Source organism: Rhinatrema bivittatum, chromosome 13 (assembly GCF_901001135.1).
Source record: "Rhinatrema bivittatum chromosome 13, aRhiBiv1.1, whole genome shotgun sequence".
Taxonomy (NCBI): Eukaryota; Metazoa; Chordata; class Amphibia; order Gymnophiona; family Rhinatrematidae; genus Rhinatrema; species Rhinatrema bivittatum.
This window is the reverse complement of record NC_042627.1, coordinates 1,432,769-1,448,883: the sequence shown is the minus strand read 5'-3', so window position 1 is coordinate 1,448,883 and position 16,115 is coordinate 1,432,769. Positions and strand designations below refer to the sequence as shown.

At 40.0% G+C, this 16,115-nt stretch overlaps 1 protein-coding gene across 1 annotated transcript; it reads left to right on the top strand.

The window, feature by feature from the left end:
* The first annotated feature begins 6,995 nt into the window (after positions 1-6,995).
* Positions 6,996-7,952, top strand: LOC115075261 (olfactory receptor 1020-like). The gene has a single exon (XM_029575554.1). The coding sequence runs from the start codon at positions 6,996-6,998 to the stop codon at positions 7,950-7,952; it is 957 nt and encodes a 318-aa protein (XP_029431414.1).
* Positions 7,953-16,115: the final 8,163 nt, after the last annotated feature.

The following is a 16,115-nucleotide window of genomic DNA, read 5'->3' as shown; positions in this document are numbered from 1 at the left end:
CAGTAGAATGTCAACCTTAGTCATGATCTCCCAAAACTGACATGGATAGGGAGTAATATCATAGAGTCGTGGTGCTATAGCTGCAAGCTGGGACATTTCTATAGCAGTAGAATGTCAACCTTAGTCATAATCTCCCAAAACTGACATGGATAGGAAATAATATCATAGAGTCATGGTGCTATAGCTGCAAGCTGGGACATTTCTATAGCAGTAGAATGTCAACCTTAGTCATAATCCCCCAAAACTGACATGGATAGGAAATAATATCATAGAGTCATGGTGCTATAGCTGCAAGCTGGGACATTTCTATAGCAGTAGAATGTCAACCTTAGTCATGATCTCCCAAAACTGACATGGATAGGGAGTAATATCATAGAGTCGTGGTGCTATAGCTGCAAGCTGGGACATTTCTATAGCAGTAGAATGTCAACCTTAGTCATAATCTCCCAAAACTGACATGGATAGGAAATAATATCATAGAGTCATGGTGCTATAGCTGCAAGCTGGGACATTTCTATAGCAGTAGAATGTCAACCTTAGTCATAATCCCCCAAAACTGACATGGATAGGAAATAATATCATAGAGTCATGGTGCTATAGCTGCAAGCTGGGACATTTCTATAGCAGTAGAATGTCAACCTTAGTCATAATCCCCCAAAACTGACATGGATAGGGAGTAATATCATAGAGTCGTGGTGCTATAGCTGCAAGCTGGGACATTTCTATAGCAGTAGAATGTCAACCTTAGTCATAATCTCCCAAAACTGACATGGATAGGGAGTAATATCATAGAGTCGTGGTGCTATAGCTGCAAGCTGGGACATTTCTATAGCAGTAGAATGTCAACCTTAGTCATAATCTCCCAAAACTGACATGGATATGGAGTAATATCATAGAGTCGTGGTGCTATAGCTGCAAGCTGGGACATTTCTATAGCAGTAGAATGTCAACCTTAGTCATAATCTCCCAAAACTGACATGGATATGGAGTAATATCATAGAGTCGTGGTGCTATAGCTGCAAGCTGGGACATTTCTATAGCAGTAGAATGTCAACCTTAGTCATAATCTCCCAAAACTGACATGGATAGGGAGTAATATCATAGAGTCGTGGTGCTATAGCTGCAAGCTGGGACATTTCTATAGCAGTAGAATGTCAACCTTAGTCATGATCTCCCAAAACTGACATGGATAGGGAGTAATATCATAGAGTCGTGGTGCTATAGCTGCAAGCTGGGACATTTCTATAGCAGTAGAATGTCAACCTTAGTCATAATCTCCCAAAACTGACATGGATATGGAGTAATATCATAGAGTCGTGGTGCTATAGCTGCAAGCTGGGACATTTCTATAGCAGTAGAATGTCAACCTTAGTCATAATCTCCCAAAACTGACATGGATATGGAGTAATATCATAGAGTCGTGGTGCTATAGCTGCAAGCTGGGACATTTCTATAGCAGTAGAATGTCAACCTTAGTCATAATCCCCCAAAACTGACATGGATAGGGAGTAATATCATAGAGTCGTGGTGCTATAGCTGCAAGCTGGGACATTTCTATAGCAGTAGAATGTCAACCTTAGTCATGATCTCCCAAAACTGACATGGATAGGGAGTAATATCATAGAGTCGTGGTGCTATAGCTGCAAGCTGGGACATTTCTATAGCAGTAGAATGTCAACCTTAGTCATAATCCCCCAAAACTGACATGGATAGGAAATAATATCATAGAGTCGTGGTGCTATAGCTGCAAGCTGGGACATTTCTATAGCAGTAGAATGTCAACCTTAGTCATAATCCCCCAAAACTGACATGGATAGGGAGTAATATCATAGAGTCGTGGTGCTATAGCTGCAAGCTGGGACATTTCTATAGCAGTAGAATGTCAACCTTAGTCATGATCTCCCAAAACTGACATGGATAGGGAGTAATATCATAGAGTCGTGGTGCTATAGCTGCAAGCTGGGACATTTCTATAGCAGTAGAATGTCAACCTTAGTCATAATCCCCCAAAACTGACATGGATAGGAAATAATATCATAGAGTCGTGGTGCTATAGCTGCAAGCTGGGACATTTCTATAGCAGTAGAATGTCAACCTTAGTCATAATCCCCCAAAACTGACATGGATAGGGAGTAATATCATAGAGTCGTGGTGCTATAGCTGCAAGCTGGGACATTTCTATAGCAGTAGAATGTCAACCTTAGTCATAATCCCCCAAAACTGACATGGATAGGGAGTAATATCATAGAGTCGTGGTGCTATAGCTGCAAGCTGGGACATTTCTATAGCAGTAGAATGTCAACCTTAGTCATAATCCCCCAAAACTGACATGGATAGGAAATAATATCATAGAGTCGTGGTGCTATAGCTGCAAGCTGGGACATTTCTATAGCAGTAGAATGTCAACCTTAGTCATAATCTCCCAAAACTGACATGGATAGGGAGTAATATCATAGAGTCATGGTGCTATAGCTGCAAGCTGGGACATTTCTATAGCAGTAGAATGTCAACCTTAGTCATAATCCCCCAAAACTGACATGGATAGGAAGTAATATCATAGAGTCGTGGTGCTATAGCTGCAAGCTGGGACATTTCTATAGCAGTAGAATGTCAACCTTAGTCATAATCCCCCAAAACTGACATGGATAGGGAGTAATATCATAGAGTCGTGGTGCTATAGCTGCAAGCTGGGACATTTCTATAGCAGTAGAATGTCAACCTTAGTCATAATCTCCCAAAACTGACATGGATAGGGAGTAATATCATAGAGTCATGGTGCTATAGCTGCAAGCTGGGACATTTCTATAGCAGTAGAATGTCAACCTTAGTCATAATCTCCCAAAACTGACATGGATAGGGAGTAATATCATAGAGTCGTGGTGCTATAGCTGCAAGCTGGGACATTTCTATAGCAGTAGAATGTCAACCTTAGTCATAATCCCCCAAAACTGACATGGATAGGGAGTAATATCATAGAGTCGTGGTGCTATAGCTGCAAGCTGGGACATTTCTATAGCAGTAGAATGTCAACCTTAGTCATAATCTCCCAAAACTGACATGGATAGGGAGTAATATCATAGAGTCATGGTGCTATAGCTGCAAGCTGGGACATTTCTATAGCAGTAGAATGTCAACCTTAGTCATAATCTCCCAAAACTGACATGGATATGGAGTAATATCATAGAGTCGTGGTGCTATAGCTGCAAGCTGGGACATTTCTATAGCAGTAGAATGTCAACCTTAGTCATAATCCCCCAAAACTGACATGGATAGGAAATAATATCATAGAGTCGTGGTGCTATAGCTGCAAGCTGGGACATTTCTATAGCAGTAGAATGTCAACCTTAGTCATAATCCCCCAAAACTGACATGGATAGGAAATAATATCATAGAGTCATGGTGCTATAGCTGCAAGCTGGGACATTTCTATAGCAGTAGAATGTCAACCTTAGTCATAATCCCCCAAAACTGACATGGATAGGGAGTAATATCATAGAGTCGTGGTGCTATAGCTGCAAGCTGGGACATTTCTATAGCAGTAGAATGTCAACCTTAGTCATAATCCCCCAAAACTGACATGGATAGGGAGTAATATCATAGAGTCGTGGTGCTATAGCTGCAAGCTGGGACATTTCTATAGCAGTAGAATGTCAACCTTAGTCATGATCTCCCAAAACTGACATGGATATGGAGTAATATCATAGAGTCGTGGTGCTATAGCTGCAAGCTGGGACATTTCTATAGCAGTAGAATGTCAACCTTAGTCATGATCTCCCAAAACTGACATGGATAGGGAGTAATATCATAGAGTCGTGGTGCTATAGCTGCAAGCTGGGACATTTCTATAGCAGTAGAATGTCAACCTTAGTCATAATCTCCCAAAACTGACATGGATAGGAAATAATATCATAGAGTCATGGTGCTATAGCTGCAAGCTGGGACATTTCTATAGCAGTAGAATGTCAACCTTAGTCATAATCCCCCAAAACTGACATGGATAGGAAATAATATCATAGAGTCATGGTGCTATAGCTGCAAGCTGGGACATTTCTATAGCAGTAGAATGTCAACCTTAGTCATGATCTCCCAAAACTGACATGGATAGGGAGTAATATCATAGAGTCGTGGTGCTATAGCTGCAAGCTGGGACATTTCTATAGCAGTAGAATGTCAACCTTAGTCATAATCTCCCAAAACTGACATGGATAGGAAATAATATCATAGAGTCATGGTGCTATAGCTGCAAGCTGGGACATTTCTATAGCAGTAGAATGTCAACCTTAGTCATAATCCCCCAAAACTGACATGGATAGGAAATAATATCATAGAGTCATGGTGCTATAGCTGCAAGCTGGGACATTTCTATAGCAGTAGAATGTCAACCTTAGTCATAATCCCCCAAAACTGACATGGATAGGGAGTAATATCATAGAGTCGTGGTGCTATAGCTGCAAGCTGGGACATTTCTATAGCAGTAGAATGTCAACCTTAGTCATAATCTCCCAAAACTGACATGGATAGGGAGTAATATCATAGAGTCGTGGTGCTATAGCTGCAAGCTGGGACATTTCTATAGCAGTAGAATGTCAACCTTAGTCATAATCTCCCAAAACTGACATGGATATGGAGTAATATCATAGAGTCGTGGTGCTATAGCTGCAAGCTGGGACATTTCTATAGCAGTAGAATGTCAACCTTAGTCATAATCTCCCAAAACTGACATGGATATGGAGTAATATCATAGAGTCGTGGTGCTATAGCTGCAAGCTGGGACATTTCTATAGCAGTAGAATGTCAACCTTAGTCATAATCTCCCAAAACTGACATGGATAGGGAGTAATATCATAGAGTCGTGGTGCTATAGCTGCAAGCTGGGACATTTCTATAGCAGTAGAATGTCAACCTTAGTCATGATCTCCCAAAACTGACATGGATAGGGAGTAATATCATAGAGTCGTGGTGCTATAGCTGCAAGCTGGGACATTTCTATAGCAGTAGAATGTCAACCTTAGTCATAATCTCCCAAAACTGACATGGATATGGAGTAATATCATAGAGTCGTGGTGCTATAGCTGCAAGCTGGGACATTTCTATAGCAGTAGAATGTCAACCTTAGTCATAATCTCCCAAAACTGACATGGATATGGAGTAATATCATAGAGTCGTGGTGCTATAGCTGCAAGCTGGGACATTTCTATAGCAGTAGAATGTCAACCTTAGTCATAATCCCCCAAAACTGACATGGATAGGGAGTAATATCATAGAGTCGTGGTGCTATAGCTGCAAGCTGGGACATTTCTATAGCAGTAGAATGTCAACCTTAGTCATAATCTCCCAAAACTGACATGGATAGGGAGTAATATCATAGAGTCGTGGTGCTATAGCTGCAAGCTGGGATATTTCTATAGCAGTAGAATGTTAACCTTAGTCATAATCCCCCAAAACTGACATGGATAGGGAGTAATATCATAGAGTCATGGTGCTATAGCTGCAAGCTGGGACATTTCTATAGCAGTAGAGACATTTTTTGTTTTCTTTTATAAAAGTCTCCCTTCTCTGAACTTGAGAGATACTTTAGATTTTAATCTCTCCATCACAGCACACATTTCTTAAGTCACTGAAATAATTATTGTCCTCAGGTTCTCTCTAAAATCTATTCAGTTATCTTTTATACTGAATATGCATGCAACAGTCGCCTGCATCTTGGCTTTTTCTTGCATTATTTTTATAACTATTCAATTGATGTTCATCTCCAGATCTTACAATGTCCTCAGTTTGATCTGCTCACTTTTCCTGCCACCCTAGTGACTCCAGACTCCTCACGGATTTCTGAATCCTTCCTTTAAAATTCTGTGCAGTTCCTTCTCTCCCTGCTACAATGAGTATATTTATCTAAAAATGCTGCCCCATTCCCTCTTGTTGCTTTTTTTCTGCCTGACTGTGCCACGCCTCACCAACTCATCACCCATCACCTTTGTTGCTCCTTTCATGTGGAATTATCTGCCTCATAAAATATGTGCAGTTCCCATCACAAATAACCATTAATTGATTTTAAATATTCACCTTTATCCTTTGTGTTATCCTCCGCAAGAGCAGAGGAAGAAGCTAGACAGGATCTGAAACATATAAATAAGTATTTGGATTGCAAAGATTGCATTGATTAACTTTTATATTGTAATACAAACATGTTAATGTCACAAAAATAATCAGTATAATTTGAAATAGGTTTGCAGGAAAAATATCCTGTCACAAATATATGTCACATAGTGAGAGCAAAGGTAGCGCCGGCGCCATTTTGAAAACTGGCAATACGGCCCGAGTGCAGGAGGTCGCTCCCGGACCCCCACTGGACTTTTGGCAAGTCTTGTGGGGGTCAGGAGCCCCCCCCCCAAGCTGGACAAAAGTCCCTGGGGGTCCAGCGAGGGTCCAGGAGCGATCTCCTGCACTCGTGCCGTCAGGTGCCAGGAACCAAAATGGCGCCGATAGCCTTGCCCTTACTATGTCACAGGGGCTACCGGTGCCATTGGTCAGCCCCTGTCACATGGTAGGAGCACAAGATGGCGCCGGCCATCCAGTGCTCCTGCCAATGGCACGGATACCCTGTCACAAGGTAAGGGCAAAGGACGGCCCGGTAGTCGGAGGATGGCCCGGAGCGGGAGATCACTCCCAGGACCCCCACTGGACCACCAGGTACCTGTAAAAAGGTTTTGGGGGGGTCGGGAGGGTAGGGGAAGCTAAGGGGTTACTTTTAAAGAGTCGGAGTGGGTTTTTTGTTTATCGGCTGGGCAGCCGATAAACAAAACGCGATCGGGCCCGATGGGAAAAAACCCACATGTGAATCTGAACCGGAATCCGAACCGATTCTGGTTCCGATTCACATCTCTAATAAAAATGTGATGCTCAATTAAATGAGTTAAAACAAGTACCAAGTATAATTATACATTTTCTTTCTCTCTTATCACAGCAACAGATGTCCATTGCTCTGTCTTTGGGAAATGGAAGGCACAAACCAAACCTCTATCACTGAAATCATCCTGTTTGGCTTCTCTGACTTTTCCAGGCTTCAACATTTACTCTTTGCCGTGTTTTCAGCCATGTATGTTTTTACTCTTCTTGGAAACATTGGCATCATTGTGTTAATTAGGATTGATCCTCAACTTCAGAAACCCATGTACTTATTTCTCGGTAACTTATCGTTTGTAGATGCATGTTATTCCTCAACTGTAACCCCAAAGGCATTGGTCAATCTTCTAGTGGACCAAAAAGTAATCTCCCTGATTGACTGTGCCACTCAGTTTTACTTTATTGCTATGCTGGCAGCTGCAGAGTGTTTCCTGCTGGCGGTGATGGCCTATGATCGTTATGTGGCGATATGTAACCCCTTACTCTATACTGCTGTTATGACTAAGAGAGTTTGCATACAGCTAGTGGCAAATGTATATGTAATTAGCTTGGTATATTCATTAATACAAACCGGTAATATTTTCTCTATGTTTTTCTGTGGTCCCAATGAGATCAATCATTTCTATTGTGATGCTCCCCCACTCTTGAAGCTCGCTTGTTCTGACACTTTCTTCAATGAGATTATGCTGTCTACTTTTGCTTCAATTGTTACTACTTTAAATGTTTTAGCAATATGTGTCTCTTACATTTATATTATTTCTGCTATCTTGAAAATTCGTTCGGCAACAGGAAGACACAAAGCCTTTTCCACCTGTGCCTCTCACTTCACCACAGTGCTTTTATTCTTTGGGACTCTTATCTTCATGTATGTATTTCCCAGTTCCCATTATTCACTGAACAAAAATCGTGTGGTTTCTGTTATTTACACCATGATAATCCCTATGGTAAATCCTTTGATTTACAGCCTTAGAAACAATGATGTTAAACAAGCACTTAAAAAGGTCCTGGAGAAAAAAAGGCTTTCTCATGTAAAGCATTTCCTACCATGATTACATTAAAGCAATGGGAACTGAATTTGAACAAACAAATATATGTATGTACCATTGATCTGATTTCATATATATATATATATAACAGTTTTCCTTGTGAGCATTCTTGATTTTCCATTAGTTGAGCCAAAGTAGAATGCAAAGAATCATAAATATGTGAATGTGGAGAATGGGTGGGTAATTTTTAGCAGCTTGTGGAAGGTGAAGGTTTGTATGTACATAGTGCATGTAGACTTTAGCTTGAAAATTGAAAGCAGATTTATACTCAAAAGTCCACTTTGAACACATTCAAAATTAGTAGGTATGGGCGGAACCCAGCAGGACATATTATGTTGCTGGATCAACAATATGGAACACCATGCCCTCTGAATTACGCCAGGAACTCTGTCACAAAAAATTTAAACAAAACCTTAAAACCTGGTTATTTAAAAAAGCCTACTATTAATGAATTGAATCCTCAACTACTCATCCTAATTTCCACAGTCTCTCATATATTGCTTATATTCTATTAATACAAAGTTATATATTGTATTGTATTCGTTCAGTTACTATGTTATATTGTAAAGCGCAATGTTGAATTACTGTTTGAATGTAAACCGAGGTGATGTTATTTACGTACCCCGGTATAGAAAAATCTATAAATAAATAAATTATGTACGCATATTTATATCTGCTCGTTATCGAGTATAAATGTGCATGAAATGATTTACATGCATATTTTCAAAATCAAAAGTATCAATATAAAAGCTATCCCAGTCTCTGCTCTACTCCCTGCATAACAATATGCAGAGAATCTCTTCTATGCACCCAAGCAATTTGAAAAAGCCCATTTATGTGCATAAAACCAGGTTTTATGCAAACATCCAGTCAAAAATAAGATGAAAAACTGCATTACTAAGCTGTTACCCAGTGTAAGCAGAGGCTGAGAAATGTCTGATCCACAGAGTTGTAGGTACTTTTACCTATGCCACATAGGGGTGAGGGTGAGAATAGAGAATCTGGAGCAGGCAAAAAATGCACAGGAATTTCATTTTACATTCCTTGAACATATTTTATGGCACCAACTTTGCATCTGCAAAGTCCATGGGTACTGCCAGCTCCCAGATTTTTCAAGGGAAACTCTGTTGTGAGTTTCTCTTTGAAAATTTACTAGCAAGCTTACAAGTACAAAGTATACATGGACTTACAGAGTTCAAGGATATGTTTAAAATTGTCTCCTAAATAAGAGAAATGTTTGGGGTGGGGTTGAGTAATTGTAGCATGCTATACAGGAGAAGGTTCATAACCACAGGCTGAGTTTTATGGTGACATAAATATAAAACAAATTCTTCCGCATTCCTATTCCTTCAGGCACATGAAGAGTAAATTTAGGAAGTAGTTGGTTCCTATTTATCATCCAGTACTTTGTTATTAGGTGACGAGTTATCAGGCCATGAAACTTTATCTAACTGCTCATTGAACAATTACATTGAAGTTGGGAATCTTCCAACTACTATTTTCTTTAAAATGTGTAATTACTTATACGAATTGGTAGAACTCCTAGTGGTCGTAGAATCATTTGTAGTTTGGAAACCCTCCATCCAAAGATTCTTGCCTCATTGAATGGGTTTCGTTTAATGAAGGATATCTTATTCTGATGGGTAAATAAGGAGCTGACCTGACTCCAAGTCCTATATTGCATTCTCCCTCTCTCCAAAAAGATATAGCCACGTCCTTTCTGAATAGTTACTAAACTCTGCATTTAGAAAACTGATTACAACCTTCCAGCAGAGACTATTTTATTTTCCGTTTGGTTGGAAGAGAGTACTCACACAATGAATAAAATAGCAAACGTAACAAGCATTCATCCATTTCTGTTGTAAAGTGTGCTCAACTTTACATTCTACATCTATTCAAAGTATCTCTATTTGAACTATCAATGGCTTTTAAGTTAATAACACAATTAGATCTTTACTAACACTGGGAAAATACATTTTCCTTATCAAAACCTGCTAATAGTTACTAGACAGGTGCTACAGGGAGTCCTTATGCTGCCTATTCTGCAGGTACAAAGTATGTGGGCTGCTGGAATTGGGAAAAGAAATATGTGTAGATGATTCACCCATCCCAGCTGAAGTCTATCTGCTCTCATTCTTCTCCTGTCCTGCCTCTTTTCCACTTTTCTATGCATAGTGGGGGAAGGCAATTTAAGGATCTTTTCCCCTGCCACTAACAAATGCAGGCCATCATTATGGAATAGTTTTTTATTGCTCCATAAATGTCCAGAACCTCCAATGTATCCAAATCTACTTTCTTATACCAGACTTTGAGCCATAGAACCATAGAAACATAGAAATGATGACAGAAAAAGACCAATCGGCCCATCCAGTCTGCCCAGCAAAGCTCCTACACCTATTTTCCCAGACTTATCTGTTTCACCAATCACCAAGTTCAGGGCCCTTGTTGGTAACTGTTTGATTCAAATTTCCTGCCACCCCCTGCCATTGATGCAGAGAGTAATGTTGGAGTTGCATCAAAGGTGAGCATAAGGCTTAATGGTTAAGGGTAGTAACCGCCGCTTCAAGCAAGTTACCCCGATGCTTGTTTACCCAGACTGCACAGATCCATGCCTTGTTGGATGTTGTCTGAATGTAAATCCTCTTTTCCACATTTATCCCTGCTGTTGAAGAAGAGAGCAATGCTGTTTATGCATTCAAAGTGATGTATCAGGCTTAATTGGTTTAGGGTAGTAACTGCCGTAATAAGCAAGCTACCCCCACGTTGTTTACCCAGACTGTGAAGTTCAGTCCTTGTTGGTTGTTGCCTGAATGCAAATCCTCTTTTCCACATTTCTCCTTGCCATTGAAGCAGAGAGATGATTGCCGGCGCCTGCGACTGCTGTTGCTCACCTCCTTCTTTTCATCTCTGGCTCCATTGGGGAAACTTGCAGCCTCTGCCCATTCTCGTCTGCCCTCCTGCCTCTGGTCCTGGGCATCCCAGGGCAGCATGGATGCTGCCGACCACCATTTTTGTCCCGGGATTCCCTAAGTGCGCACGATCCCGGGCCAGCTATAATGATGTCATGGTGTGAACCTCGAGGGCGTCCCCCTCAGATAACTGCATTCAACTCGGGTATTTAAACCCTCATGCACAGAGCACCTACGACTTGGCAATGAGTTCTTCCTTGCTGATTCCTTCACTTCTTGGACATCTTTCTGGTTCCTGCTTCCGTGGCGTGAGACTCCTGGGTATCCGCTCCTTGGAGGGACTTCACCTGAATTTCTTCACACCTCACTTCCTGAAGTACACCAGTGTACCCCGCCTTGCAGACCACTACCGTGACATCACTGAGGTCTCTCGCTCAGTGTACTCTGCCGTGCGGACCACTACCGTGACAACACTGAGGACTCTCTCCGGTGTACCCCGCATTTCGGACCACTACTGAGACTTCACTTCTAGGACCTTACTGGCATACTCCGTTTCAATCTGGAGGGAGCATTATTATGGGATTTTATCAACAGATTGTCTCTGTTAGCAAACAACGCATGCTTATACGCCCTCTTAATGACAGATTTAGAATACCCTCGAGCACTAAAACGTTCACTCAAACCCTGGGCTTGAACCTTAAAATCATCTACAGTGGAGCATAACCGCCTATACCTGAGAAACTGTCCTACAGGGGTGCTGTTCTTCAACAAACAGGGATGGAAACTCTGGTAATGCAGTAATGTATTTTTGTCTGTTGGTTTTCTGTGTATAGTGGTCACAATGTTGTTATTATGGAGAATTACTTTCACATCCAAAAAAGACACTGTATGAGAATTCATAGTAACTGTAAACCTTAAATGTGGATCTCCATTATTAACCTCATGAAAAAACAATTTAAGATGTTCCATCTCACCTCGCCAGACCAAAGAAATATCATCAATATACCTGCCCCACAAAAGAACCTGTTTGAACCAAATGGAGGAATAAACAACCCGTTGTTCAAAATATGCCACATATTAAAATTAAAATATGCCACATATTAAAATTAAAAACTTGGCTGTTCGCCCAAGCATAACCCTGAAGAAACCGCAGGATCACCCCCACAGTTACATACCCCGCGGTTGCGTCCTCCTTCAGCAACTCAAAAAAGGAACTGTTTCTCGGACAACCGCACTTTAATATAACTTGCCTAATATTACACACGATGTAATTTTGGTATATAATGCTTACCATGTAAGCACTTACGTTTCTGCTTATTTGCTCTGTTCTCCTGTTAGAAATTGTTTAACCTATCCTTTCCTCTAACTACCAAGTTCCACATTCCCTGTTATAATGTAATTTCCTGCTTCTTTTGTTAACTGGTTTTTTCCCCCTAGTTCATTGTAAACCGGTACGATAAGACCTGGTCTTGAGCATCGGTATATTAAAAGAATTTAAATAAATAAAATAAATATAGACAAGCCAAAGTTGGGGCTATGGGAGAACCCATAGGGATGCCCTTAATTTGCAAGAAATATCGGGATTTATAAGAAAAACAACTACTAGTCAATGTGATTTCAGCTATAGACATTAAAAAGAGAAAAGTTCATATTACTGAGCTCATCTCTAATAATTGTAAGAGCAGCGGATTGAGGAACATTGGTGTAAAGAGCAGTAACCAAAACCCAATCTTTGTCTACAGATTGATTTGCACCATACCATATTCTACAAAATCCTATAAGATCAAGGATCTGATAAGAAAATATTGGCATGTACTCGCACCTTTAAAGATATTTGTTGATGCCCCAATTTTTGCCTTTAAGAAACGTAAACATTTGTGGGATAATTTAAATCAATGCTCAGTAAAAGATGGTGATGAAGGGTTTGAGCAGGGTCAGTTTGCTTGTGGTTTGTGTTCTATTTACCCACATGTTTTATCTTTGCAGGTGTTTCACCATTCTAATTTAAGCCAACCTTATATGCTCCCAGGATTATTTACCTGTGAATCAACGGGAGTTGTATATGCGGTGATATGCCCGTGCAAGTATACCTATATAGGTCAGACGGTGAGGTCTATTCGGGTGCGTATTGTGGAACATAAGAGCAGAATTCGATCTGTTGTAGAGCATGCACCATTGGTACAGCATTGGATAGAGAAACAACATTCTCTTGATGATCTAAAATGTTTCATAATTAGACAGGTTAAATTGGAACTTGGAGGGGATTTGTCCTCTGTTTTGAGACGGGTTGAGCAAAGATTCATTTTTAATTGGAATACGAGTTCCCCATTAGATTGAATGGCCCTATTGAGTGGGCGGCGTTTCTTTGATAATTTTCAGAGTTTTGGCATTTCTTCGCTATAGTGATTTTTCTCTTTTAAGTGGATTGCTTAATTCATTAATTCGGGAACCTTACACCCCAGTCCAAACCACGGCAGGGAGGAGAAGGACGAGCAAATGTCAGAACCTGAAATGATCCCCAAATACACACAAGTGTATGGGAGAAACAGCGATGGGAAATCCTGCACAAAAATATGCTTGTGTGCTGCAGAAATTAACAAAATTCGATTTTGCTGATAAAATAATGTATTTTATTCAATCTACTACTAATTAATAACTGTGTGCATGAATCAATTTTTTATATAGAGATAAGACCTCAGTATTGACAAGAGATCTGAAGGATCAGAAACTTCTTGTTAGCCAATTGTTGCAGTCACTGGTCTTGTACTCTCTAATTTTAATTTTTGATAAAATTACCTGAATTTTAATTTTTAATAAAAGTTACCTGAATTACTTTACTGAACTCAACTTGACAGCGGGGAGCTCCACAAGTGTCAATGGAAACAAGTCCAACAGCTTGCCAACTCCTTTGGATCCATCAGAAGAAAGAGTACTTGCCAACTCTCCAGCATTGAAGCAAGTGGTAATCCAAGATCTTCTACAGGTCCATCAATGAGGTGATACTCCTCATGCTGTATGAAGAAACTTGAACTTCATGGATCATTGTCCACACCAAAGGCTCTTTCTCTCTTTGTGTTGTTTGTCTTTCATTTCAGCTTGGTGAAACCCTGTGAAGAAGACATTGCCTATTGCCTGGACGACTGGACAGCCGAGATGATCAGGAACTCCCTTGAACGTCAAAAGATCCAGTTACAATGGACTTTGCATTGTTGCATAATGATATAAAGACTGATATAGTGGTATCTTGTGATACCAGATGGGAAGTGTTCTGTCCCCAGCAGTGGGTACATATCTGTGTCTGTATATACTGTAGCTCAACTGTGTTTACAACAGCCCCTCCCTTCCGAGAACTCTTGATATTGAAGCACCTTTGTAACCCACGATGAAAGCCTGGGAGCCCTCTAAGGGGAGTTTTGCCTTTAAGAGAAACTCCCTCCCCCCTGCTTCTCTCATTGGGAAGGGTCTGCATGCTCTCTCAATCTAACTTGAGTCTTCTTAAGTGCCTTATTGGCTCAAGGGACTGCCCTTCATGTTCCCCCCTGTGTCACATGGATCCTAGGCTCACTACCATTGGATCTCACCCTCTAGCCCCAGCTTGTGGGGATGTTTCCTGTAATCACTCTCCAAGACTGTTAGACAGTCTAAGTCATGCTGCTTCAAAGCTTGAAGTGGCTGCGACCTCTGTAATACAATTAGCTTTTTTACATTTCTTCTTATCGCTTTAATTCTAAAGATAAATCAGCTTCAGAACCCCTTGTCTTCTCACCTTGAATCCCAAGAAACTCCATCTCTCTTCTCCTGTCTCCTGTCTACCTCCAGCTACAAAGATCTCTGCCTGGGGCATATGCGTTTGGAATGCGAATAATTGTAAGTAATGGAAAATTATCTGTACAATAAATAATTTCAAACTTAAAAGATCTTTGCCTGAAGACTGATTAAGAAGAGAAGTTATCTGTCTGGAAGAGGGAAATCTGTGTATGTTAGTAGCAGCAAGACCCCTAAGATAGTACATGTGAGGCATGGCAGGAAAACATCTGGTAGCAAGACTCCTATAGTGGTGCATTTGGGACATGGCAGGTAGGCAGAGTGATAGCAGCAAGACATATATCATTATCATTACCATGTATCATTATTAAGACACCTTAACCTTCCAGTTAAAACTGGTACATGCCATTCTGTATATATTGTATCTGTGATACCCTATTTTATATATTGTATATACTGCATCGGTTAATGAGGCATCCTAGCCCAGTTCTAAAATTGAAATATCAATAACCAACCCTTAATATTTATCATCATATTTGTTTAATGTTCACCCACTAAGGTTTAATGCTATATATGTTTTAATGTTCCCCATTAAGGTTAATTTTACAATGTATAAGTAGTACGACTCCCCTGTCATACTATTCCAACTGTTATAATGTGAACCGATGTGATGTACTCCAACGAATGTTGGTTATATAAAAGCAAATAAATAAATAAATTATAAGGTGTTACATCTAGGGAATGGCAGGTAGTTATGTGTTGGCAAGATCACCTATGGTTGTATTTTATTTGCTTATTTATTTATTAACAGTTTTCAATATCATTTTGAGCATAGATATGTACGAAGCAATATACAATACTATATAAGTAATAAATTGTAAATAAAATAACAAAAACACAACATTAAGATAATAAACCTATATAATTTCCAAGAAAAGGCTTTTTGAAAAGAGTGAGTTTTCAATTTTTTTCTTTCCAACTTGAAATCAGTAACAGTATGGTGGTAACACATTCCAAGGAATCGTACAAAAAACTGAAAAAGCTCAACTAAGTAATCTGCAAAAACACTGATCTGTCCACAGACTGCCATGCATATGAAGGAACATATCACATTAGTCTCCTCCTGGAGGGCTTTAGTTACTAACACTAAAACATTAAACTGAGTGACTGGCAGCTAGCGAAGTTGATGTAGTACTGGCGTTATAGGCTCTCATGCTGGACAAAAAAAACACTAAGCATTGCACAGTTACTATAAGGCCTGCAATATGTAGTTTGGCAACTATGTAGAGTGAGCTGTAATAATAATCTAAAGTAGTCATGATGAATGCATGAACAACTTTTTGAAAACCCTCCACTGAAGCTCAATATACCAAAGGATGAATCATTGTGAGTTTGGTGAAGACTGATTTTTATCATAGCATCTAACCGAAAAACATGGATGAACTAAAAACTGAAATCTCTAATGACCCTGCAAAACTAAGTGTTACTTCTT